This window comes from Citrus clementina, unplaced genomic scaffold, assembly GCF_000493195.1.
Source record: "Citrus clementina cultivar Clemenules unplaced genomic scaffold, Citrus_clementina_v1.0 scaffold_5, whole genome shotgun sequence".
NCBI lineage: Eukaryota > Viridiplantae > Streptophyta > Magnoliopsida > Sapindales > Rutaceae > Citrus > Citrus x clementina.
Genome location: NW_006262201.1, coordinates 35,211,835 through 35,236,816, shown reverse-complemented (window position 1 = coordinate 35,236,816; position 24,982 = coordinate 35,211,835). Strand labels below are relative to the sequence as shown.

The 24,982-nt window shown below is 35.5% G+C and overlaps 5 protein-coding genes across 9 annotated transcripts; 1 reads left to right on the top strand and 4 right to left on the bottom strand.

The window, feature by feature from the left end:
* Positions 1 to 64: 64 nt before the first annotated feature.
* LOC18041120 (CBL-interacting serine/threonine-protein kinase 8) lies at positions 65 to 5,017 on the bottom strand. Of its 3 annotated transcripts, XM_006433696.2 has the most exons (14): positions 4,374 to 5,017; positions 3,676 to 3,738; positions 3,483 to 3,554; positions 3,290 to 3,397; positions 3,134 to 3,208; positions 2,971 to 3,024; positions 2,699 to 2,824; positions 2,046 to 2,135; positions 1,738 to 1,860; positions 1,441 to 1,563; positions 977 to 1,093; positions 751 to 807; positions 578 to 652; positions 65 to 413 (listed from the first exon to the last, which is right to left on the bottom strand). In XM_006433696.2, the coding sequence occupies exons 1-14, from the start codon at positions 4,530 to 4,532 to the stop codon at positions 312 to 314; spliced, it is 1,344 nt and encodes a 447-aa protein (XP_006433759.1). In that variant the 5' UTR covers positions 4,533 to 5,017; the 3' UTR covers positions 65 to 311. The 3 variants fall into 3 exon arrangements, 2 of the variants coding, with proteins under 2 accessions (XP_006433759.1, XP_024039736.1); XR_002905335.1 differs by lacking the exons at positions 65 to 413; positions 578 to 652; positions 751 to 807 and having other exon boundaries at positions 1,001 to 1,093; positions 1,718 to 1,860; XM_024183968.1 differs by lacking the exons at positions 65 to 413; positions 578 to 652; positions 751 to 807; positions 977 to 1,093 and having other exon boundaries at positions 1,458 to 1,563; positions 1,734 to 1,860.
* Positions 5,018 to 9,577: 4,560 nt separating this feature from the next.
* Positions 9,578 to 11,320, bottom strand: LOC18040759. The gene has a single exon (XM_006433695.2). It carries the CDS (start codon positions 11,076 to 11,078, stop codon positions 9,804 to 9,806), a length of 1,275 nt encoding a protein of 424 aa, XP_006433758.1. The 5' UTR covers positions 11,079 to 11,320; the 3' UTR covers positions 9,578 to 9,803.
* Positions 11,321 to 12,914: 1,594 nt separating this feature from the next.
* LOC18040885 (protein odr-4 homolog) lies at positions 12,915 to 16,914 on the top strand. Its single transcript, XM_006433694.2, has 10 exons — positions 12,915 to 13,054; positions 13,132 to 13,437; positions 13,696 to 13,784; positions 13,878 to 14,006; positions 14,711 to 14,831; positions 15,117 to 15,201; positions 15,308 to 15,417; positions 15,807 to 15,946; positions 16,250 to 16,346; positions 16,572 to 16,914. Exons 1-10 carry the CDS (start codon positions 12,974 to 12,976, stop codon positions 16,863 to 16,865), a joined length of 1,452 nt encoding a protein of 483 aa, XP_006433757.1. The 5' UTR covers positions 12,915 to 12,973; the 3' UTR covers positions 16,866 to 16,914.
* Positions 13,404 to 19,900, bottom strand: LOC18040884 (phosphoglycerate mutase-like protein 1). Of its 3 annotated transcripts, none has more exons than XR_002905474.1 (9): positions 18,753 to 19,029; positions 18,479 to 18,666; positions 18,204 to 18,345; positions 17,995 to 18,069; positions 17,782 to 17,870; positions 17,578 to 17,697; positions 17,411 to 17,455; positions 17,103 to 17,294; positions 13,404 to 13,487 (listed from the first exon to the last, which is right to left on the bottom strand). XR_002905474.1 is itself a non-coding variant. In XM_006433693.2 (9 exons), the coding sequence occupies exons 1-9, from the start codon at positions 19,698 to 19,700 to the stop codon at positions 17,195 to 17,197; spliced, it is 879 nt and encodes a 292-aa protein (XP_006433756.1). In that variant the 5' UTR covers positions 19,701 to 19,900; the 3' UTR covers positions 17,171 to 17,194. The 3 variants fall into 3 exon arrangements, 2 of the variants coding, with proteins under 2 accessions (XP_006433756.1, XP_024040209.1); XM_006433693.2 differs by lacking the exon at positions 13,404 to 13,487 and adding an exon at positions 19,643 to 19,900 and having other exon boundaries at positions 17,171 to 17,294; positions 18,753 to 18,814; XM_024184441.1 differs by lacking the exon at positions 13,404 to 13,487 and having other exon boundaries at positions 17,181 to 17,238.
* A 2,795-nt stretch (positions 19,901 to 22,695) lies between these two features.
* Positions 22,696 to 24,741, bottom strand: LOC18040883 (phosphoglycerate mutase-like protein 1). The gene is made up of 7 exons (XM_006433688.2): positions 24,369 to 24,741; positions 24,099 to 24,204; positions 23,872 to 23,946; positions 23,652 to 23,740; positions 23,384 to 23,506; positions 23,104 to 23,148; positions 22,696 to 23,001 (listed from the first exon to the last, which is right to left on the bottom strand). The coding sequence occupies exons 1-7, from the start codon at positions 24,614 to 24,616 to the stop codon at positions 22,962 to 22,964; spliced, it is 726 nt and encodes a 241-aa protein (XP_006433751.1). The 5' UTR covers positions 24,617 to 24,741; the 3' UTR covers positions 22,696 to 22,961.
* Between the last annotated feature and the right edge of the window lie 241 nt (positions 24,742 to 24,982).

Below are 24,982 nucleotides of genomic sequence, written 5' to 3'. Positions count from 1 at the left end.
TGTGCTGAAAACGAACAAAAAAAAATTAAAAAATTAAAAAACAAAAACAACAATCACACAGCTAGAAGAACTATGATTTCATGATTTGACTAATTTTCTTTCTGAAAGTAACAGTTAGTTACAGATATATATATATATATATTCATCTAATCTCATAAAGTATATATACTCATCTAATCTCATAAAGTATTATTGTCAGTTGTTACAAACACTAACCATACAAAACAATAATATTTTTATGTTTTCTTTTTCTTTTTCCCTAATTTATGTTTAATAACTTGAGCGTCAAACTCTAATTGGCGACAGAGAAATCAACGCTTTTTACTCTTTGAGTTGGTGATCTTTGCTTTAGTTGATTCATTAGGCGGCTTCCAGATGATATCCTCAAGATTACTGCAAAAGTTCTTGTAGAACTGCAAAAGACACAGAAATTCATCCCTTTCAACTAAATTAATAAACCCAAAAACCATTAATAAATTATCATTATTTCAAGCAGAGATCATATTGGACTATCTGATACATAAATTTCTGGCTCAATGCAAAAAGACAGCAATGATAAAGGATACAGATATCTGACCTTCAGATATTCAGCAGCATCTCCAGCTGCTTTCTGAATGTCAACCATAAAAAATGTGGGAGCCACTTCAAAAACCTTCACTCCAAACAAATTAAAACAGAAAATGAGAACTGCGTAGACATAAATATTGGGGAAACTGAAATCTTGTCCAGAGTTGGCAGTTGGAAACCTACTTCCAGTATAACTGAGAAATGAGTGATCTTATTTGCAGAAAGACCTTCCACTCTCATCTGCAAGTTAATGAAATATATATGAATAAGAGTTCAGAAATCGTGCACAGAATCATTCTTAATCCAAAATAAGTACTGATGCAATGAAGAAGAAACAGAGTACTAGTTGATGTTATGATATCATAGAAATGCCATGATACAGAAAATTCCAAGTGGTCAGTCATTCTACCTTGTAATTACGAATATGCGTCTTATACCCCATTGACTGTGCAACAACTTCCATACTTGATAAAACAACTTTTGCTGGCTTCTGTGAGACAAAGCGTGTCTGATGCTTTACAGATTCCTGTGAGCAAGGGTAAAATACAGTATCATCACTGAAGTAGAAGAATAAAATATTTTGAACTATTTCATAAAATGATGTATATATTTGAGTCATAAATCCACACTATACTGGAAAACGGCAATAAAAATTTCAATACAAGGTCCATTAGTAAAACATTGTAATAAGAAAATAGCTTCACTTCATCAATAACTGAACAATTAGAATCCTAGCAGGTAGGACAGCAGATTCTGTAATGTAAAGAATGTTGACATAAAGCTTATATCTTGATTACCCTAACATAGGATAAGCTGAGCTGGCCTCAGGAAAAAATCAAGGGAACATTAGAATAATGAGAAATTCATACATACCTCTCCACGATCAAATAGTGTCGAAAGGTTCAAGCCTTGAGATAAAATTATTAAGTCGAAGGCATTGAGGTTCAAAGGGCCCATGTCCTCAGTCCCACATTGCTCGTTATTAGGCTCTCCTTCCTATGGTGAACCATATAACCATGAATGTCAAGAAATTATACAGGAAATTACGACAACAGTGCATTTGAATGAAAGTTCATGATCCAAGCACCACCGCCGTCAGTAAAAGTAGACACACTTAAGTTCTATTGGATATTTAAAACACAAAAGTTACCATTTGAAAGCCTTACCAACCTCAGAATCATCAAAAGCAGCATTTACATCATCAAGATTCACATCTTCATATTCAATGAGTTTGACTGGAACATAACCCTTCCTAAACCACTCATCATTCCTGATCTCTTCAATGGTAATACGCTGCACAGCGAGAGGGAGAGACGAATTAAGAAGCAATAAACAAAAGCAGAGAAACGAGATTAACACTAATGAATTCTATGAAACATTTTCTAAGAATCAGAGATTTGCAATTCATGACTGCAAGTGCCAAATGGTATTCAAATAAAGACAAGAAGGCAAAGTCTCTTCAGAGAGCTGATACTTACAGTTTCAGGATTTGGGTCTAAAATCCTATGAATCAAAGATTTTGCTCCCACTGGAAACCAAGTTGGGCACGAAAAGTCAGCTTTCTCAACCTGCAAAAGGAATCAAATAATTCAATCAAAATCAATGTTTATTTAACATTCATGTTGACATCAAATTATATCAAAAACAAACTTCAGAATAAGCAAAGTTGTCTAAGTAGTGATTGGCCATCTAATGCCTGGACTGATGAATAAGAAATAATACAATCAACACCACAGTAAGGAAGTGCGCATAATAATTACATTTATATGTGAAGACTCCATAAATTTTCACATTCCTTCTCATTTCCACATAACACCTCACTCAATAACCAAATTACTGCTTAAAGTATGTAAACTAAGAAGTTGATAAATATCAACTAAAGAGAATTCATCTTCGCAACGTTGTAGCAAACTTCAAGTTAAAAGAATTCTGCACATCGTGAGAAAGAACTTGATAGGCAACCACAAAAGCTACTTATATGTACCATAATCATAATATTAAAAAACTACTTATGGACCCCTTTTGTATCTTTTCCAGATTCCAGATTAATGCATACAACATTCTCAGTTTCTCATCAAGAAATAAAAATTCATAAGACCATTGAATTAAAAAAAAAAAAAAAAGATCATGCCTTACTGTATAGCGTGGTGAGATCAAGCTCGTCAAATGGAAGATAACCAGCTATCAGAACATAAAGAATAACCCCACAAGACCATACATCTGCTGCGGCACCATTATAACCCTTGTGACTGAGTACCTACAACAAAAAGTGAAAAGATTGGTACAGAAACGTCCACAAATATAAGTGTCAGCAATTCATACCAAGTTTTGTTCAACTAAGAAGCAAATATCCGCATTAAAAAAAAAAAAGAGAAAAAAAGAAGCAAATATCCACATAATTACCTCAGGTGCTACATAATTTGGAGTCCCACAAGTTGTACGAAGTAGGCTAACTCCCTAACAGCATAAGTCACCAAGTAAACAGATGCAATTTTTATTATTTCTCTCAATTACACTGTAAGTCGGGAACAGCTATAAACTCCAATAAATGTAGTAATTGTCTTACTTGTTCTGGCAATGCACTTAAACCAAAATCTGATATCTTCAAATGTCCTTGGGAATCTAGCAATAGATTTTCAGGCTACATGGATAGGAAAACAGACGTAAAAATTAAGTGAAACAGAAAAACACAACAGCTCTCCATATGCCAGTGTAAGTATACCTTCAAATCTCTGTGGTAAACACCCTTGCTGTGGCAATAATCCACACCATCAATAAGTTGTTGGAAATATCTCCTAGCTTCAGACTCACTAAGACGTCCATGATGAACCTACATAATCGTGGTTAAATGAGAGTGACGATGATGTCAAGAATTTAAGGTTTTGAGCTGTTAGATTCCAAGTTAAGGTACTCACTATTTTATCAAACAATTCGCCACCTGTAATGAATTCCAATATTATATAAATCTTCGTGCGACTAGCAAGAACCTAACAAAACAATTTGGCGTCATAAGGGAACTTGAAACACAACCAGCACCAGCTTGTAAGAATACAATTCCCTGCCTCAATAATCTAATGCTGTGAAAAATAAATCTAAAAACTCCCATGCCTCATGAAGCCGAACAACACAAGGATGTCTGACAAGCTTCATTATAGATATCTCTCTCTTGATCTGTGAAACAAAAGACAATTCGTTTTGAGAAAGGCAAACTTGGAAAGAAAGCTGCAAACAAATGAAAAATGAAATTATATAAAAACCTAATCACACTAATTTCAATCATATTAAAGGTAACACTTGCTTTCACTCTTTCATAATGAATGTCAAAATTATGACAAATGGCCAGCAATCACAACCCAGAAACTCTAAGTAGTGTGCTTAAGCACAGAAAGTCCTCAAGAGTTAAGCCAATGTCTTACACTTACGGATCAACCAATTCAAAATTTTGCAACCGCCCACCAAGAACTAAACCTAAATTTTAGCAAAGAAGACATCTAAGTAAGGCCAATTCTTTGCTGTGTACCAAATCTACAATTTAATCCCAAAATCTCCAAAACTTGGATAAAAATTTGCCAAATATATAGCTAAAAAGAACAACTCGCTCGCTCCACAGAGATGCCCCTTTAGTTAATATACCAAAGTACTATCATTATTATTATTAAATATTAATTTTATATCTAACACTTAACTTACTCGGTAATGAACATTATTTAGCACCAAAACCAAGGCCAAAAATGCAAACTTTTATTAACTTAAAAATAATGCAAGAAAATTAAGAAGAAAAAGGGGAGAAAGAAGAGAAGAGAAACCTGATCGGCCATCTTGTGTTTGATAATAGCACTTCGATCGAGAACTTTCATAGCAACACTTTCACCTGTCTCCGTGTTTTGCGCGAACTTCACCTTCGCGAATGTTCCTTCTCCGATCGTCCTCCCCACCTCGTACTTCCCCACTTTTCGAACCACCATTTTTATTTATTTTCTCCTCTTTTTTCTTTTCGCTTCTTAATTTGCAGCAGCAGCAGCTAACAACTTTGTTCTTCTTCTTCAGAACTCACTCAATCAATCTCAGCATTCTTGTTTTGGCACAGTGTGCGTATCTGATATCAAATCGAATGTAAATGGGAAGCTTCACCTTTATGTATGTTTAAATTAAATTATTAGCGATATATATATACGCGATTTGATTTTATTTGATTGTCTCTGATGAATAATATATTTATCAATTACAGGACAGGTGCCTAAAGCGGCAGAAAAGAAAAGGGACTGGATTGGGTGGTCCGAATACTATTCTTTTTTTTTTTCTCAATATTTTCTTCAGACAATCTTCTTCTCTTTTGGTCTGAATTTAAGATAAATGGGACTATGGAAATTTTATTTTTTATTTTTTGCAAAAAATAAAAAAATAAATAAAAGAGAGAATTTGAATTGAGGAAGCTTTTTTTGGTTTGATTTGGTTTGGTTTGGAGGGATTAGGTTAGGTGGGATAAGACATCAGATACCATTAAGGCATTAGCTATTTGATGCAATGGATGCAATTTAATTGACCAATTAAATTGTTTAGTGTGCGCTGACTGCCCAGGTTTTTACTTTCCTTCATTTCATTGGTGACAGATCATCCTCTTTTCTTTTCTTTTTTCTTTTTTTTCAAAAAAAGAAATTTGTATAGACACTGACCTTGACCTATGGTGCGTCATATCATTGTCACAGTGTTTTGTAATAGTAGCTTAAACATGCACCTCCGTCCTCTGATCCGACATGTAGCCCTCCCATGTTATCGTTTTTGTCTGAAGATTTTTGCAAGTCTATTCCATAGATGTTCTAATCTTTGATTACATTGTAATTATGCACCATGACTTGAATACTAAAGATAAGCATCGTGGCAACTGGCCTTTAATTATCAGGGCAAAGAATCGAATGTAAAACGGCAATTTGCCATTTTTGTTTTTCAATATGGTTTGTCAATAAAAAGAAAAAGTGGATGTCTATTTGTAGTTTGTGCCAACCCGTAATCCAACAATTACAACTCTTAGCTAAGTGGAGCGCCGGGCCCACTCTCCACACCCACTTGATTAATTTCAACTCCTCTACCACTTTTGTATAAAAAATAAAAAATAATATTATCGTAAAGACCTTTTCATTATATTGAGGGTAATTTTTAAAAACCTCCCCTGAGGTTTGGACTTGTTGCAAGTAGATGGCGAGAATTGATTTATTTATAAAAAACCCCCTACCGTCAGTTAAGTTTAACATTGACCGTTAGTTGACCGTACAAAGACAATATTACCCTCAACAATAGTTTGTAAACGAAAATAACTAAAAAAAAACCAAAATTATTGGTGCAAAAAGCACAAACCCTATTTTTTGACAATTTTATCCTTGTCAATTCTAAAAATTTACAATATCATAGGTAAAGATTATGACTATTTCATTTTTAAATTTTTAATTTTATCTTTCTTGTAGGAATTTTAAGGAAATATCAATAATTTAAAGAGGATTTTTTAATTTTTTAATTTTAATTTTTTATAAGAACTTTAAGAAAATATCAATAATTTAAAAAGTGTAAAATAGCTAATAATTTTGGTTTTTTTTTATAGTTATTTTCGTTTATAAACTATTGTTAAGGGTAATATTGTCTTTGCACGGTCAACTAACGGTCAATGTTAAACTTAACTGACGGTAGGGGGTTTTTTACAAATAAATCAATTCTCGCCATCTACTTGCAACAAGTCCAAACCTCAGGGGAGGTTTTTAAAAATTACCCTTATATTGAGGGGACCAAAGAAGAGATGCTTATGGGGCAGTACGTGTCATGATACGGGCACTCGACATGACGTTAACACGTGTTGATAGTATTTGCGACGTGACACAACACGACGCGGGCTGGACTAAATTGAGAATTTTAGACATTTGGCCTTAAAAGTACAGTACAATAGAGATGGATTAAAATACAACTCATGAAAATACCTATAATAAGTAAGTTTTACTTTTTAATAAAATATAAATTTAAAATATAATAATTTTATAAATAATTTAAAATTAAATTTTTTAATGTATTTTATTAGTATATATATATTTTTTAAATTCATTTAATTTTTAGTTTAAAAAAATATTCTAATTATTTTACGTTTATAATTTATTAAACCAATAGATGGTATCATGATTTTAAGAAATAAAATTATAAATATCATGAGATGTATTAATGTTATTATAAAATATGATTTATGATTATATATAAGTTTAAGTTAATAATTAAGTTAATTCTTAAGAAAAATTAATTGTTGTTGTTGCTGCTGCTAAGTATTAAAAAAAAATTTCTAATACCCTAAGATCTAGTTCAGTAATTAATATTACATTTTCTTTCAATTATTAATTTATTGTTATTGAAAAGCCCAAACTTCTAGTCCAAGTGCATCTATTGGCCTATCTATCTGCCAAAGGTATTTGGTTCTAACCTCTAAAAGTTCTAAATTTTTGGCTCCGAATTCATCAGATTATGGTGGCGATAGTTGCAGTAAAAGACTTACCATCTGGGCACAAGGGAATCCTTTTTGTCATCTGAAGTAAGGGACAACCAGACTTCCTCTTCAATACCAGAGAAAACTAAGCGTTATGTCGGAGACGGGAGAAGAATGTTGCTGTTTTCGAATGTGAACCAATTGGAGAGCTTGTTTTTGAACTCATTTCACAGTCACTTCCAGCTTTTCCTGTAGTGAGGCCAGAAAAATCATTGGGACTATCTCGATATCTCTACTAGACCTTGTGAACCCAATCTCTGCAGTCTCGACAGAGAAATGGTTCTGGATTTGTGGGTTTGAGACCTATCAATCTATGCATTGCACTCGGTTTCGCTTCTCCTGTTCCAGCACCATATGTGCTACGCCTGATTCCAAGACATTCTAAAGATTGGGCATGTGTGGTGGATGAGGCCTGTAATGAGGTCATCAATCTCTGCATGAGGTAAACAGAACTCAAAAGACACAAAGAGGATACCTAGATGAGAATATACTGATCTCAGAGTTGAGAAGTCAGCCTAATTCAGTTAATGCCCCCAAATGTTCCTTTTCCTGTATTGTGAAATTCTGGGTTCTGTTTACCCTTCCCATTTGCATGCTTGCACATTCCACTAGTTTGTTATTCTCACACGATGACTGCATGAAGTGTAAACAAATGAATTTTGGCACTCATTCTTCTGATTCTTTGTTGTTCATCTCAGGGATTCAACCAGTGTAGAGTGAGTGACATCACCAAATCTGCCGAAACACTTGTGCTGGCAGAGTTCTATGGAAAAGGATGGTCTTCGATGAACTCTGGTTGTTTCAACTTCAAAGAAAATCGAATGAAAATGACGGCGTTACTCCATCCGGCACAAAGTGCAGGCGTTTTCTCATATTTTATCAATAAATCTAAATCGTATTTCCTGCTCAGGTGATTATTTTTGCTGGTAGAAACGCTAGAATATGAAGTAGAACACTGAGAGAAGCGGCAATCTGAACAGAACTTTATGACAGCTGTTGAGTTCTCTGTGGAGAATCCTTGTGGAAGAGCTGTGATATTGCTGAACTTGAAGTCTGGCTCTGTAAAGGTAGGCAATTTATTATTATTGTTATTATTGTCGTCATCTGTTAATCAAAAGCTTTTCGGAATAATATGATACTAACTTGCATTCGAAATTTCCTATGCTTGACGGACAGATCAATGAAAAATGGCTATTGCGGCCTGCAATTTTAGCGGCTTTTTTCACTTTCTTCTGCTGTACCGTCTAGAATGAAGTGGCTGGGGAAGATGCAGCGGCTGGAAGATTTGTATGTAATCATGAGCACGTGAATATGAAGAGTAGTTGTTCTAGTCCTTGCGGAGGGTATGTGAACTGCAGTGACGCAGCTCTGGCTGCAAGGTGCTTACAACTTGGAGACTGTGAATCGCTCCATTGGAATAAGAGCAATCCCTAGGCTAAAGACCAACCAGCGAAAACGAGACGGTTAAAGACGAACGCGCAATTTGTGACTACAAGCACGGAAATATTGTTAAGAGTGCAATTTGTGGGCCTCGTGGCGGGTGTTTTGGTTGCAGCAATTGCAGTGGTGGCTGCTCCTCCTGAGAAGTCACTAGCATAAAATCTGTGACATTTATGCTATATATTAAGCCTTCAATGTAAGGTAACTATCTAAATAAGCTACTGCACCGAATAATTCTGCCGTTGCCTGCAGAAGATTATGAAGTTATTATAGTCGAACCAACGATGACTTTCTCTGCTTTCTTTCAATATAAGTTTTGCTTTGAGCCTGCACTTCAATTATCTTCTCTTAGTAAAGCTCCAAATAACTACGAATTTGTTCCACACTTAGATTGTTCCGTTGAGGTTGGATGACCAGGAACAACAAAAAGAAGAAAAAAGAAAAAAGAAAAAAAATCCGCAACAGCATCCTAAATTTATGAGAATGTTCCAAAAAGTTTTTGCACCATTCATTTCTTATTCATTTATTTATTTTCTTGATAGGAATCTCTTATTCGTTTAACTTATCTAGAAACGGGCACCAACATTACAGAGAACTCTTGTACGGCTGAGGAAAATATTAAACAAGTCTTTCAATAGTCTAGCAAATTTTAAGATATTTGACCTGAGCCAACAATTAAATCTCCTAAGAAAAATTAGGGTGCATAGAGCAAAGGTTTGCAATGGGATAAGAGAGCAATTAAAGTTCAAGAAGTCAAAAAACCAGAGAGAGAGGGAGCGCATGCAAGAGTAACTGCCTGCAAAAATAACAACAAATGCAAGATTCCCAAAGCAGATGCCCTGAGCATGTGCACTTGAGAAAAAAACTCAGCCATCAGAGGAAACAAGTAATGGCCATCCCAAGGGCATCTCCCTTTCAGCTATTCTTTTTAAAAAATAAAAAATAAAATAAAAACAAATACAGAGGCAACAATGCACCCAGCAAATACATCAAACTGAAATTCAGAAGACATTGGAGAATGGAGATCTGGCAAGAAAATCACATGAGAGTTGTTGCTGAACAAACCTTCCCAAATTCTCCATTTGCAAATAAAGTAATCAAATAATCATCCAATTTACAGTCTCAATAACAAGAATTCGCATTTACACGATAATTTCAAACCACTGATAACATTAACAATTCAACATTCAACCTATATAAAATGTTTGTTTTTTCTTCTTATTTAACAACAAATAAAATATGAAAAACAAAAGCAAATATAATGACGATATGATAACTGAAATCAAACAGAACTTGTCTGAGGAGGCTTAGCATTTACCACAACCTTACCCTCCTGATTCAATGCCTGGTATTGAGCCATCATCCCACCTGCTGGCGGACCTGCGGCGGCTGTTGTTGTCGTGTAGTACACCTGTCTTCCTGCGCCATCATACCCCACTTGCACAACCCCAACCCCTTCACTATAACCCCCAATTTTAGGCTGCTGCTGCTGAATGGAACCGGGTGCTGGTGCTGACGCCGGTACTAAATTGTACATAGGCTGTTCCTGTACGATCCTCTGCACTCCGTAATAAGCTTGACTAGCTGGCGGTCGCGTTGACGGAGCTGAATACAAACCACCAGTGCCAGGAGCAGCATGCAAGTAATAAACAGGCTGCTGCTCCGTTTGATAAGTGCCAGCGGTCACCTGCCGTTCCGGTAAATAAGAAGCTGCAGGAATCTGCATTTGCATCGGCATAGGAATTGCCCCTGGCGGCGGAGGCGTCATTTTCTGTCCGGCTCCGGCGTAACTTACCCTTGGGATTTGGTTAGCTTGCTCGAGACCACTGATGTTCAATCTCTGCAATTCTTGCCTTTGAGTCTCTATTACGGGATCACCAATCACGTGACGATCCTCCGATCCACAATCTGATCCCGCGGTCACATCCTTACCCACTACCTCCGGTGGAACCGCCGCCGTTTCAACCAATTTCGGCTTATCAAATCCGAACAAGAAATCTGGATTCGCCGCCGAAACTGCCGCTGCTGAAGGTGAAGAACCTTCTAGAGTTTGGATCTGAACGGAATTCAACGCATCCACAAACCACTGACGCTCGGACTTCGGTTCGGTCACGGCAGGCGACGATTTCGGATTCAATGCGAACAGAAACAGCCTCAACCTCGCCGGTTTAGCCGACGCCCGGTACAAGCGGTCGTATTCCAACATCATGTGCTCGAGATCCTCGTCGTTAGTGACGGAGATCAGCGCGTCAAGGTCTTCTCCGGGCAGCTGGTACTTGAAACAGATGTTATCATCGCTACAGAGAGCGGAGAGCTTGGCCATCATGGTACTGAACTTGATGTTTCGTTCAACGGCTAGGATTTTGGTATCGCCGCCGACGTAAGCGAGTTGGTTGTCGTGTTGTCGGGGCTGGATTTTGCCGCCATAACTGCACATGAACTTGACTTTGTAGTTGGCGAGTGGCTCGTCCCATGACTGGTTCTCGCAGTCGATTTCCCGGGAGCGTGGCGAGGAGTCGCCGGAATCAGGGTAAGAAGAGTACGAATAGTTTTCCATTGTTGATGACTGGCGATGGAGAGAGGAAGCGGGAGAGGGAAGAGGGTAGAGGGCGGGTTTTGGCGGTTAGGGTTTGTGGGAAACTGTGAGGCTGAGAAAAACCATTTTACGGTTGAAACGACGTAGTACCAGTTGCGCGAGAAGGAGGGGATAATTGAAGTTGCTGTCTTTTTATTCTTGTGGGAAGCTGGTAACGTATGGGGATGCTGTGTGGGACCTCCTTGGTGGATTGATTAAGAAGTAAAATAACGACGAGACGTGGGAGGAAGACTTTTATAATCATAAATTTTATTTTATTTTTTTATATTATTGATTAATGGGGCATTATTTTTATTTTATTTTTTTATTCATCATCTAGACTCTACGAGTTGATAGATCAATCATTGATATTTTTTATTTAGGCTTGCAATTTGCAAAAAGATCAGGTTGGAATGTGATTGATAGTTGCTTTAATGTAGGAAAGTATTAAAGAACTTGTAATTATCTGTAAACACATAGAAGAAGAGTTTCATATTTTAATTTCTAAATTATGCCTCATTTATTTAGTGACCAATATTGTTGGTGTTTTTCAAAATATTATTTGCTCCAATTTCAGATATGTGGACTACTGTGAGAAATAATGAAGAAATAGAAATATGTAATTTTTTTTTGTCTAATTTATTCTGTTAATTCAATTAACAAAATACATGAGATGAGTGTATTATTATTTTTGTTAATATTCTATCAAAATTTTCAATTTAAATTTTCATTGCTCTTCTATTAATCATTTAATTGTAAATATTTAATAGTTTAAAATAAAATTAAAAACATATATTTTAGTATAATTTATCTCTTCCAATCCAGTGTGCTGCTCAACAATGAAACCTGGGGGGGATAAAAAAATATGGCGAAAAACAGCTATAATACAAAAATTTTAGATGGTGGATAGTGGGAGTGAGAGGGTGCAAATGTCGAAGAGAATCTCTTGTAAAGTGTAAAGAAAGGGGGTCAACAGTGAATTTTGGGATTTTTCCGGCTGTGTCTGAGCTGGTATAAAAGTCATTAATTAACACCACACTTTGATCTACTAAAAAATGCATGTGTCAACTTGGTAATTCATAATTAATTGACCCGCCGTAGATGACTCCAGCAGCAAGCCCACTGTATTTCATTCCATGTGATAAAACACGATCTAAATTTAGAACATAAAAATTAATTAATTGTTACGCCAACAGAGCAGAGCGGGCGTGCAATTTTAAAAACAAAATCAAAAGTTAACAAAATTAAGTAATGATCGACCTCTGGCCGCCGATGTCGTGACATTCGGGATTTAAACAAGAAACCGCATGTGGATGTGTGATGCTAATTGCCTAATTGGTATCAGTAACGGACGGTCAGAGACTCAGAGCGTCATGGGCATAACAGTCCTACGCCAACCGACATCGTTTAATTAAAGATTAGAGGCGCCACATTTGCTGGAAATTGCGTTTTCGCAGCACCACTTGTGCTTGTGGCGTCAACTTCCCACTTCCTACCGCCTACTTTATCTTGGCCATTTAACATCTATGAAACCTCAAATGAAACGGATTTGAAGGGAGTTCTATGTTTATTTGTGAATCTATACTAATTTGAAAGTAATAAATAAAAAAACTTATAATACCAAATTTTGTTCTTGCAAAAAGACTAATTTTTCACTTACATCTCAAAGAGGGAGCGGGATTTGGGAAAAATTAATTGAAACCAATCAAGTTTCTATCGCTCGAGGGCTGAACCACACGAGCCCAACAAGGCCCAACATTAAGCCCAAACGACGGTTCTTCTTCCAAGCCCAGACCTCAACTCAACAGCTTCTTTAACAGTCGCCAAAATGTCTCGACTCGATTGAGAAAAGAATTCAATTGAGCGAGCCAATAACGATGGTTAATACCGTCGTCGTAGAGAAACCTCAACTCTTATCAGCCGAGGATCGCCTCTCTCAATCCGGTCTCTCTGCTCAGGTCCGCTTCTTCCGCTTCTTCTTCTTTTAACAATTCTAAAATTTGGAGATTTGATTAATTTTGATTAAAATTGACAGGTGGGACTGTTGATCGGCAAGTTAAGCCCCACCCTAGACCGAGGCTTTATATTCGACTTCATCCCCACCCCTCAAAACGACGCCGGAGAGGCAGCTTGTTCGGTCTCCAAAGACGACAAGAAAAAGCCGCCCTCCAAATCAAAGTCTCAGCCTTCCGATTCTATTTCCTTGGTCATCGACAAGGATTGGATCGCCGAACATGCGCGCCAGGTTTCCAGAATGCTATTGGGAGGTATCAAGGTCGTTGGCATTTATGTTTGGGCTACCGATTCCGCCTTCAAAAATTCTACCATCGAGCTTTGCCAGGTACATTACTTTTTCTTCAGAATTTTGAGGTAATGCAAATTATGCAATGCCTGTGCGCAGTGGAAATTATAATTGAGAAATAGCAAAATTAAGAGGCAATAACATATATAACATAAACTTAAGGGGGCTAATGCAGTAAATTTTAGCGAAAGCCTTTTTTATTTTTATTTTTTAAAAATTGCTGGGTAACGCATGGTTATTTTTTTTTAAAAAAAATTTCGGTAATACGCGGTCGTTATGTTTCATTCTACTTTGCAGACAGTAAATGCAGCTGCGAAAGCTGTGCCTATTTTGGAGATTGATTCAGACGAAAGGCTGCTTGTACACATTGGTTATAGTCCTAGGAGGTACCCAATTCTGCAGTCGTGTTGTGCTATCTTAATAGACGTTAGTGATTAGTATGTGTACAGTAAGGCTGATAAGCGAGCTTACTTGTGTAGGTATACATGTCGGAATTGCACGATAACTTCTAATATTACATCAAGCTGCCTAAGACCCTGTGATCTCAAAACAGGACTGGTCTTAAAAACACTTCGAACTTTTAAGTGCACATACAACTTCAGTCTTAGGTAAATGCATCGTTTCTTACTCATTTACTCTTTTACTATTCCAACATTAGCATGTGATGTCTAATAACTCTACTTTTTATAAGCACGCTAAAGATGTTATAGATAAACCTCTCTATAGTGATACACTATATAAGAATAACTTTCGTGTAGTCATAAAAATTTATGGTCCCAATTTGGACCAATTGTAAATAAGAATAAACTCCACATTATAATAAGTTATAAGGCTTCTAGATCCCGCCTTAAGGAACTTGTCTCTGCATAATACTATGTTAAATTAAAGGTTTAAGATGAAATAAAAATATTTTTTATATAGTTATTTTGCACAATGATTTATTCTTTAGACTTTTAAGATGACTTTGCATATCTCTTTTGTCAGTGTCTATACATTGTATTTGACATGCTCTTAATGAATTATCAATGTAGCGCATACTTTACCTCTATATCACTTGCATTAAGGATAACTAGATCAAAACAATAATTTTTGTATAGGTACATCTCTATTTAGTTGTAACTTCCTCATAATAATAAAATTAATTTGGTTTGAACATTCTGACTATAGAGAGGTTTTACTATATTTGCGTTGGTGCTTGAGATCTTTCATTGTAACTGCTGTAAGTTTAGTCACGTTTGCTGCACTAGTTGAGTTTGGAGAGTTCATTAATCTTTGGACTAATTGTCATTTGATGTTTCCCACATTCTTGCAGACTGCCGATAAGGCTTGTGGGTGCATCAAATACCCAAACATTTAGTGACATTCTTCGCCAAGGAATTTCAGTTCATGCTAATGAGCTTAGAGGTGCAAAAGCTGTTGTAGATGGAAATTTTGTAAGCACTTCACTTTCTGCTATTCATTCTAATTTTGTTGTGGTGAGCCTAATTCATGTTCGCCATGGAAGAATAACTATAGAAACTATTAGAAACCATTTTCTTTAATCTCGCAAAGAATTCAAATTAGAGCTTATAAAATGCATCCATATTACGAGACCCTTTACAATTTGTATTCAATTTAATTAATAATTTCCAATAGTTTCAATGAGAATTGTCTTATACAGCATTCTTTCCATACTGACTAACAGTGAGGAGTTTACTCTGCATTTTATGCAATTTTAGGTTGTTAATGATGAGCCCTGCTCAACAGATGGTTTGCATGAAGTTGAGTTGCTTCTACCGCTATTGAATGATACATCTGCAGAAGGTGTGCTTGCAAATTTTGAATAATGTAATTCTTTTTGTTCCTTTAAGCCTTGAATTGTTTTGAGATTATCAACTTCATCATTAACTGTATTGTTAATATTGTAAAGCATGCAGCCAGAAAGATGTAGTTGGTCTTCTCATCTTAAGTGGCTCCGTGTGTTCTTTTGCATTCTTGACACCAAAAGAACCCATTTCTCAGGCTTTTTCTGAAATAAAGGTATCACATCATTTTCAGCTTTGGCTTTATTGTTACTTCAAAATGGAAACTTTATGCATGCTTTGGTCTTCACAAGCATTGGAGAAAACTGTACTAATGTTATTATATCAACTTTTTTCTCACTGGTATTTCGCATGAACTGAGTAAGATTGGTGGAATTCACCATCTTTCATGTTTTGTGTGTTTTCAAGTTCAAATTTTCTACTTTTGTGTGTGTGTCTACATTTGAACACATGTATGTGTATTTGCCAACCCCATTGGTATATGGCATGTTTGCAAAAGCTAGCTTGTTAGTTTGTAGAGAGAACTGAAGTCAATTATTCTTGTTCTTGTTTATTATCATGGTTCTTAATCTCTCATTCAATCACGGACTGCTTTTCTGTTCTCAGGGTGATATCATCATGAGTCTGCAAAGTAGGTTAGATGTTATTTGCGATGAGGTTGATGAAGATCTGGCTCCAACTGCCGGTGGTGGTGAGGAAGCAAGCAATGAGAAACCTGTTTCCAAACTTATCCTGCATTCACTGAGGTGTTTTAGCTGCAATATTTATGTTTTGCTGTTTGTTTTATTTGAGTACATATACATATGTCTAATGGTCCAGATTTAGTCACTGGTAGTTCATATAGGATTCCTGCATTTTTTTAATGCCTTCTTGGGAAGCTTCCTTTAATTTTCATACAACTTTATTGTTTCTTGCATCCTGAGCATGCTTGTCTCATAAAAACCTGTATTTCCATTTTTTAGGCTCAAGTTTGTAAGTTGTCTCTGATGCTGTTGCTGGAACATGATTTATCAGTACTGATTACTAGTTCACTGTTGAATTGAAATTAGGAAAACATGCGGTCTTTCATTTCCACGAAGAGTTTTTGTGCCTTGGTTGGCGGATACATATATCTGTGACTACCTTCAACCATCCGAAACACTTGAGGTTTGTATTTCTAAAACAATAATATGAACTCTCTTTCTCTCTTCTTTTTAAGACTAACTTCAATAATTTCTGGAAAGATGAAAGGACAAGAGTTGGTGTTTGGGGTTGAGGTTTCCCATCCTCATACAAGCCTTTTTTAAATTCTAAAAAAATTTAAAATAATAAAGACTGATTTTACTCAGCTTCAAGTGCTTGTTTTGATTTGTGTTTTTCATGCTACGTTAGGTTCTTAAAGAACATTGTGTTGAGTTGATGTCCATGGAAGCTCTTAGTGATTCCTCATCAATCCTGGATGTTGAAGTAGAAGCACCCTCAGTAATCAGTAAATCTTTTTGGGATGTAGTAGTCCCTTTCAGTTCAGGAGGATCTAGCTCTTCGTCAGCGAGCAAGGGAATTGAAACGAGTAAGGAAAAGACCGAATATCCTGTGAAGACTGCTAATTTCAACATCATGGCAGCTGTTTTTTTCCTGCTGCTTTCTATTCTGGTAGGATTTGTGCTTATTGCTAAGAAACTCTAGCTCACCAAGCAAAATCTTTTTCATTAATCATATGGTTCAATTTTTTTTCTTTAAAGTACCCAAAAAAAAAAATTTCTTTAGAAATTTTGTTGAATTAGGGAGGAAGAACACAATGTACAGTAAGGTAGGTATATTTTATTATTTGCAACAGTGACAAAAAGCCCCGCATTTTACGAGTCAGAAACATTGTAGAGTTCTTGATTAGGAGTAGGGTGCAGAAATAATCAAACAACTTACTTTTTGTGGGAAGCTGCACGCGCATATTGATAGGTATTAGAAGGTCGTGGAGTCGTAGTAAAAAACATTATGATTTCAATGAAATCATAATGTTAATTGGATACTTCTTCTCTCGGAATATTCTCTTTTGCTACATCTGCAGGAAGACGAAGCTCGCCGGATATAGTTCCAGGATAACATGAACCCCTTATGCTTTAGATTTAGAAAGAAAAAAAGAAAACAAATAAAAATGTTGAGCATATTTTATAGTAAGAATAGAATGCATGCATCATATTAGAATGAATGTGTCGTGCGGGTCTAATGCTCACCTCTGGTCGACGATGACCACCGATCGTATTTCACAATTTGTAAACCTAAAGCACATATTATACAGACAACAGTTGAGGGTTTAAAAACAATTGTTTATGATTGAATTTGCAAAAGGAGCAAATAAAAAAATAAAAAATTATTGAAAATATAGTTAGTGCTAGCCGACCGTGGGCATAATTCTTGGTTGGGGGATGTTTGACAGTCGTTTAGAAGTGCATTGAGAGTTTGCTGCAAGAATATGCCATGGCTGACGACTGCAATCTCTTTCTCCTGTCGAGTCCACAACCTGTACATAGATACGAGGGCTATAAGTTTCATGCCGCCTTAGATTATGGTACTTAAAAATATTAAAAAAAAAACAGTAAGTCACCATTTCATAAACTCCATTCCCCTTGCTGTAACTTCTTCGAATGGCTCTCTTGCGTCAGCTTTCCATAACTTGTCATCTTCACTTTCTATCTGAACAAATCAAAACAAAACAAAATTTACGTGTAAGGAAGAAGCTTGTGATACCAACTAAAAGATTCTTCTTAACTCAATTCTGTGGATTGGGGAATTGAATGATAATGGTTCAGCTACTTGCCAATTTAAAGTCGATTGCTGGGAAAAGAGAGTGATACTCGCTGATGCTTCTTCTCTTGTCACATGGATGAACCCCCTGCATGCAGAAGACGACGCGGCTGTGAGCAGAATTATACATGTGTGTTGAAAGTTGAAACTCCCATAAGGGGCAGTCATGTGGTAGCCATCTTGATTCTTGTGCACACTACAGGCATTAGGTAACACACGTACCAAACGTTCTCGGCAAAGCTCAACTGCTATAATTGGTGGGCAGTTAACAGTTGCTGTTGCCGTCAGAGACGGATGCGCATCGATCCCATCCGTTTGGCTTTCACCATCCCCACCGAAAACTCCAACTGCTGTTTGCAAAGTTCTGCAACCCCCCATTATCAGCAAACCATATGTAAGCTAGCTACCCACAAGAAACAAGCCAGTGCTAGCCGCCGACTGCTGATGTTTTGTTTCAAGTCATAATAAAATAATTACTAACTTAAATCAATAATAACCTTAACAATGGGGATGTGATGACCAAATCAATCTTTTGGGTAAGTCCACTTGCTTCAACTCGTTTCCGCAAATTACCCACCTGCTGCCACCCCAGAGGTGAAAGATGTGCATCAAAAAATTCTTGAGATAATAAGGCTTCAGGACCATTATTTCCTTCCATATTGTGGACCCCTTGTCCGTGCCTTACCTGCAAGTAATTACTATCTAAATAAAGCAGCCTAGGTGAAATCAATAAATTAAATATCAAAATAAAAAGGTCAAAATGCTGCAAACCAGGTGAAGAATCTTGCAATGTTGCAATGAATATAGATGTTTAGCTGTAGCGGCATCCAGAGCTGCAAATGATACAACTGAGAAACAATGCAAGGAGAGTACAAGAGTATCGCATGCAACTAAGTAATTAGGCAAATACAAAATGGAATTACTAGCTAGAGGTAATTTACAGCATATATCGTACTCAATGATGCAGCATATATACGCTTCTAATCTGTGTTTTACAAGTTCCCATAAATAATATATAGGGTGATCCATGAATGTCATTGTAAATTTTTCCAAAAAGAATTTACCATGTATACAAGTATGCCATCAAAGGTAAAAGGTTGGTAGATTTAAATGATCTCTTGACGCATATACATTTTTGTCTAAAATTTACTTATTTACTATATTCTTATCATCAATCAATCATGTTATCGTATTTATTTGCTTGCACAAAAAATTGTATCACCAGAAATTTCTTATTCGGAATGGAATACATCCACGAATGAATTACTTGGTATTTTTTTCCCATAATTCATAATCCAACTTCCTTGACAATGGCTTGGCTTTTTGGTAGTACTATTACCACAAATATAAATATAATTTAAATGAAATTTTATCAAATATTTGTTGTAGTTTAAAAGTTATAGTTACCCAACTGCAATACGGATAAGCTAATACCAAACAGTCCTCAATCGCAACATTTTAAAAAATTAGCATGGAAGAGATCAAACCGGTACCGAGTCAATCTAGACCGTGAATGTCCATATCTTATGTTAATTAATTAAGCAAGAACTGCAAAAGCACCTTGCAAAGTAACATGCAACAGATGGCTAATCAGAAGAAGCAACATAACAATTATACGCTTCCCAACTGGCCGCAGAAGAAATAGGAGATAACTAACATACCAGAGAGAGGAGAAACAACGAAAGTCTTGCCTCGAAATAAAGCAGCAAAAGCATCCATTTTTTTTTTTTCCAGATATTAGATTTGGAAAAAAAAATTAATAATAATAATAACACAGACGAAACGAGCGGGAGAGGGAGCTGGGACAGGAAGGCAACCGGAAGAGAATTTTATATTGGATTGTTATTATTAGTGGATATATAAATATAAATATATATATGTATATATGTCAAATAGAAAGCAAAGCTGGGAAGGATCGATGTCGATGGTGGTGGTGTTGTGTGGCATATGATGTATATCTATATACACATATAGTTTGATTTGATATTTACAAATGAGTTGACTTTTCTTTGGAATTGGAGAGCTTTAGTCGGAGACAAAAACTCTGATAAATTCCATGCATTGGACGAAAAGTACTTCCACAGAGAAGCTTCTATGAAAGCGTCCGCCTGCTTCTGCGACATTGCCATGACACTGCTAGCTACCTGGCTAGAGAGACAATTACAAATATTATTATTCCAATTTTCAACTCATTTCCAACTTTGCATTTTGTAATTAATAATTCGCCAATGTGTTATTACTGTAATATTTTAGTTGGCAGGAAGTCAATTTAAGGCCAATGCAAATGGATTTGGCAGGGAGGAGTTTTCTTAACAAATAAAAATATACATGGAATAAATAATTGATTAATGGATTCATCAACACTATTTTCATTATATCTCTCGGAACTGCTTGGCTTCCGCAGCTTGACTTGTAAGATGGATTAATTTCTTAAGTGGAACAGGTCTCGTAAACAGTACAGAGGCATACAACAAAAGATCCAAAATCCAGCTGCCAGCTGTAACGTTCATGCACCATTAATTTGTAAGCATGGAATTGTAAACACGTATTAAATTTCCAACCTAAATTCCTGTAATTGCATGGAAGGAGCTTTTGCTGGACTTATTTTGTGTTACTCGCATGATTCCATTAATTTCCATGTCTTAAAATAGGAATTGGAATTGACACCATACAAATCTCTTTCCGTTACTGACTTTAAAAGTCTTCCAACAACGTGATACCAAGGTTGCTTTTAAGTCTTTATCATAATTTATTAAGTATTAATCCATTGAAGTTCTACGGTATAAAATTAATATTCAATAAATTGATTGTCTTAATTAAATTACAATTCTTATCATCGTAAATTAATAATTTGATAAATTTATAAGATAATAAATTTTTAATAATTCATATTTTTTTTCAAAAGACCTACTCACTGTATAAATTAATAATTAACTAATTTAAAACTAAACCCATAAAAAAGAAAATGTATACGCGACTTTTGTAATTTATGTTTTCGGTGTTACTTGCTTCATCTTGAAATTGAACATATCTAATTTTTTGTCTCGCAAAAAGAGATTTCGGATAGTATTGTCAATTAAAAATAAAAAATTATTTAATGTTAGTATAGGTAAGCGTTTACAAGCTAAGGCTGAGAGGTTAGAGCAGTTGCTCCACAGTTCAACCCTTCATAAAAACATTATAGGAGATTCCAATCCTTTCTCAATTATTAAATAATTAAGTGGAGATAATTTTCTCTCTTACTAAATACGAGTGGAGTAGACATCCCTCAAATATTAGAAAAGATACAAAATTTGGGCAGTGCTTTATGGGATTTAATATAAACTTATCACAGTAATAGTTTGAATATGAGTGGAGTTAATGTCCTTTAAATATTAGGAAGGATAAAAAAATATTTGGGCAATACTTCATAAAATTTAGTGTAAATTTATTTCAATAATAATTTAATTTATTAATATCAGTAATAGTCTCATATAATATGACATACTCTGATTGTGATATGAATGTAAAAAAAAAAAGTAAGTGTTTACTAATTTTCCAAAAGATTTTATCATAACCTGCGGCCCTGCAGCAAAGCTATTGTTGGTTGGGCCGAATTGTATCCTGTCCTAATTTTTGGCTAAATTGTAATTTTTTCCTTTTGAGATGTATTTACATTTTAACTTTAACGACAAGAAAATTAATTAACACATAGTATATGCTTGAATTTTTTTTCTTCTCCTCATTAAATATTTTGATTTATAATATAATTATCTCAAGTTGAATTTTCAATCTAATATGACAATTTAATGTAATGTTATTCATGAGAGTATTTTTGCTATTCTTTCTTCCATATAACTCCCAATAAAATGTTTGATTAAATGGTACTACATCAAATCTTAACGAAAATTGTAAAAACTATATTAAAAATTATATAAATTATTAATACCTTGACTAAATTAAATAATTTCAACATGACCTAACTAAAAAAAATTCTCGCTTTGCTCCTAATCATAAATGATGTCATATATCCATTAAATGATAAATTTATATTGAAATATATTATGCATCATGACCAAGTAATTGATATTTGAGCAAAAGCTTCGTCCTTTTTCTTTTTCTTTTTTTTTTTTTGGTTGTTGAGAATTAAAGCTCCTCCAACTTAATATCAATTCCAGATCCTTGAGTTTATGGAGAGACGTAAAGGAATAATTTTAAGGTACTAAGATTCAACTAACGCAGCATGAAGAGCTGGTAATTAAAAATAAAAATAAAATGTAACTGTCATTTTTAAAATTCTCTTGCTTTCAAGCCAATTTTTGTTACTTACCTAACACAACCTTTATAAGTCTATTATACTAGCATGACACTTATTAGTAGCAATGCTTGATTTTGTTATCCCATAATTAAAACACATATAAGTTGAGATACAAAATAGTTAAGGATAACAATGGACAAGGTTTCAACATACATATAAACGCTTTGAGAGTTGTGATAACTCAAAAAAGAGTTAGTACTATAAGTTAATTTTATTAACACATAATTATTAGGCTTTAGTGTTAACGTGATAGAAAAAACGAATGAATAAATATTGGAACAAAGATGGAAAAAGAAAGACTAAGCTAGCAAGTTTTCCCAAAATTATGGGTAATTGGGCTAGCAACTTAGGCGGTCCGCAACAAAGTGCTTATAAAATTTGAAGGATTCATTACATAAAAGAGTATGACGCCATCTTATTAACAACAAATAAAGTATTCAATTGGATACAAAGTCCTTATAGAAAATAATAAAACGAATGAATAAATGAAGCAATTTATATCTGGTCGTCGTATCATCTATCCTTGGGTATCCTTGGGTTGGACGGAGAGTGAGAGAGAATCCCAATGAAAAAAAGGAAAAAAAATGAATAAATGAAACAATTTATAGTCACGTCATCGTTGAGTTGGGAAGCTGGCGGACCACTTAACCGCAAGAAGGAGTTGATGCAAAGTAGATTATTACTTAATTAGTTGCCGAGGAAATATAATCTGAGTCCATCATCCTGCAAATTTAATTAAGTAAAGGGTGAGCCTTTTGGGTATAATTAGACGGATAGATTTCAGAGCAGTGATTCATATTTGTTGCAAATGACAAGCTGACGTACCCTTTGTTGACGACGACAACAGAACGAAGCTCACAATTGTTAAAGCTGAGTGCATGCACATCAAAAAAGAAAGAAAAGATTATTCATGCTTACAGAATTAATTAATTAATTAACAACATTAATTAAGCATATGCAGTCAGCCACCAATGTGGAAAGTAGCTTAGCTAGATAAAAAAATACAAGTGATTTTTGGATTTGGTCAAAGTTATAAAGTCAAGCCAAAAGGCTAAAGCAGAGGAAGCCAATATGAATGAGTGCTGGTACCCGTAGTTGTACATACCGTCTGCACAAACCAGTTTTCACGGACGGGTCAGCACTGTCATTTTCTAAAACATAGAGAAAATGTTGCAACACTACCCCATGGCTCACAATTGCTATCTCCTTTTCCGGCCGTGTCCACAGCCTGTACATGTAAATTAATTAATAATCGGCCCAGCTTAAATTTGTTAACTAATTTCATTCTTAATATTAATTAATTAATTGATAGAAAAAAAAGAAAAATTAATGCATATATGCATATGCATGTGATGATGTTCAAATTCAATCACCATTTGAGAAACTCAATTCCCCTGGCTTCGATATCTTCATAAGGCTCTCTGGCTTCAGGATACCACATACCATCTTCTTCACTCTCCATCTGCATTAATAAATAAATAAATAATAAAAGTTACGGATTAATTGATAATTTTATAATTAATTAACGTGGATGATATTCAAAACATAACAACATTAATTGATTAATTCATCGGTAAAGTATAATACACTTGCCAGTGAAAAGTCGATTTCTGGGAAAAGAGACCGACACTCACTCACGCTTCTCCTTTGATCACATGGACGAAGGCCCTGATGAAAAAAATTAATCAATTAATTAATTAAATCCGAACAAAATTGGTGTGTGTATGTACACGCACGCACATGTGTGTGTGTGTGTGTGTGTGTGTGTGTATAAGCTAGACTTTTGTTAATTAATTGTAATGCAAGTAAACAATTAATACCAAACGATCTCGACAAAGCTCGTGAGCTACAATGGGTGGGCAATTTGACTTCCATCCTGCATCTGCTCCTTCGCTACCAAACACTCCAACTGCTGTTTGCATGGTCCTGCCAAATTCCAAACATACAATTGTTAGTTAAGCCATTATATTTCGCCTGCGTGGTTTTGAAGCAGCATTACTTAGCTGACCACGCGGGAGTTCAAACACTTGGGTGAGGCATGCGATTAAAAAATGAAATTGGGGCGATGTATGTGATGATAATGATTCGACCTTAACAAAGGGGAAGTGACGACCAAGTCAATCCGCTTTAAGAGTCCGGTTGCATGAACGTACTTGCCGAGATCAGCAACCTGCTGCCAACCCAATGCTGAGATTGGTGAATCAAACAGCTCTGGAGACAATAATGCATCAATATTCTTCTCTGCTTCTACATTGTGAACCCCTTGACCGTGCCTCACCATGTGTAGAATTTTGCAATTGTTCGGTGAGTACAGAAACTGAGCCTGGGCAGTCACCATTTCTGCAAAGTCGTGTGTCAAAAATTGATGAGAAATGAAAAGAGCGTTGGCTAGAAACAAGTTAAAGATTCGTACTAGTAGTATTGAAATGGAATTGGGAAAATGTTTTACGACACAATTGAGTATGGGAGGACAATAAATGCTGTGAGCAACATATATATAATAAATGAAGTGTGAGATGGGTGGGTTTACTTTGATTTTTACTTTTATCAGCTTTGATTCGTTATTTTGTGCCTTCAACGTAATCGCTGGACCAAATTCCTGAGACCTATATTGAGAATTTTCTGAAAGCGTGTTTAATATTTTCTGCATCTTAATTCATGCAACAGACAAACCTCTATTCCCCATAGTCTCAATTAACATATA

Bases quoted from the DNA above. Each gene is read 5' to 3' on its own strand.
- LOC18041120 (XM_006433696.2), bottom strand. From the start codon at position 4,532: ATGGTGGTTCGAAAAGTGGGGAAGTACGAGGTGGGGAGGACGATCGGA. The intron at 3,555-3,675 runs GCATGGGAGTTT...TTGTTTTGTTAG, and splicing joins GTGTTGTTCGGCTTCATGAG to GTTCTTGCTAGTCGCACGAA. The intron at 414-577 runs GTCAGATATCTG...TGTCTTTTGCAG, and splicing joins ATGCTGCTGAATATCTGAAG to TTCTACAAGAACTTTTGCAG.
- LOC18040884 (XM_024184441.1), bottom strand. From the start codon at position 19,019: ATGACATTCATGGATCACCCTATATATTATTTATGGGAACTTGTAAAA. The intron at 17,871-17,994 runs GCAAGTAGCTGA...TGATTTGTTCAG, and splicing joins CAGCAATCGACTTTAAATTG to ATAGAAAGTGAAGATGACAA. The intron at 17,698-17,781 runs GTGACTTACTGT...ATCTATGTACAG, and splicing joins GGAATGGAGTTTATGAAATG to GTTGTGGACTCGACAGGAGA.
- LOC18040885 (XM_006433694.2), top strand. From the start codon at position 12,974: ATGGTTAATACCGTCGTCGTAGAGAAACCTCAACTCTTATCAGCCGAG. The intron at 13,055-13,131 runs GTCCGCTTCTTC...TAAAATTGACAG, and splicing joins AATCCGGTCTCTCTGCTCAG to GTGGGACTGTTGATCGGCAA. The intron at 13,438-13,695 runs GTACATTACTTT...TCTACTTTGCAG, and splicing joins CTACCATCGAGCTTTGCCAG to ACAGTAAATGCAGCTGCGAA.
- LOC18040883 (XM_006433688.2), bottom strand. From the start codon at position 24,616: ATGGTGACTGCCCAGGCTCAGTTTCTGTACTCACCGAACAATTGCAAA. The intron at 23,149-23,383 runs GTATGTACAACT...GCATGCACTCAG, and splicing joins AAAACTGGTTTGTGCAGACG to CTTTAACAATTGTGAGCTTC. The intron at 23,002-23,103 runs GTACGTCAGCTT...TTAAATTTGCAG, and splicing joins GTTGTCGTCGTCAACAAAGG to GATGATGGACTCAGATTATA.
- LOC18040759 (XM_006433695.2), bottom strand. From the start codon at position 11,078: ATGGAAAACTATTCGTACTCTTCTTACCCTGATTCCGGCGACTCCTCG.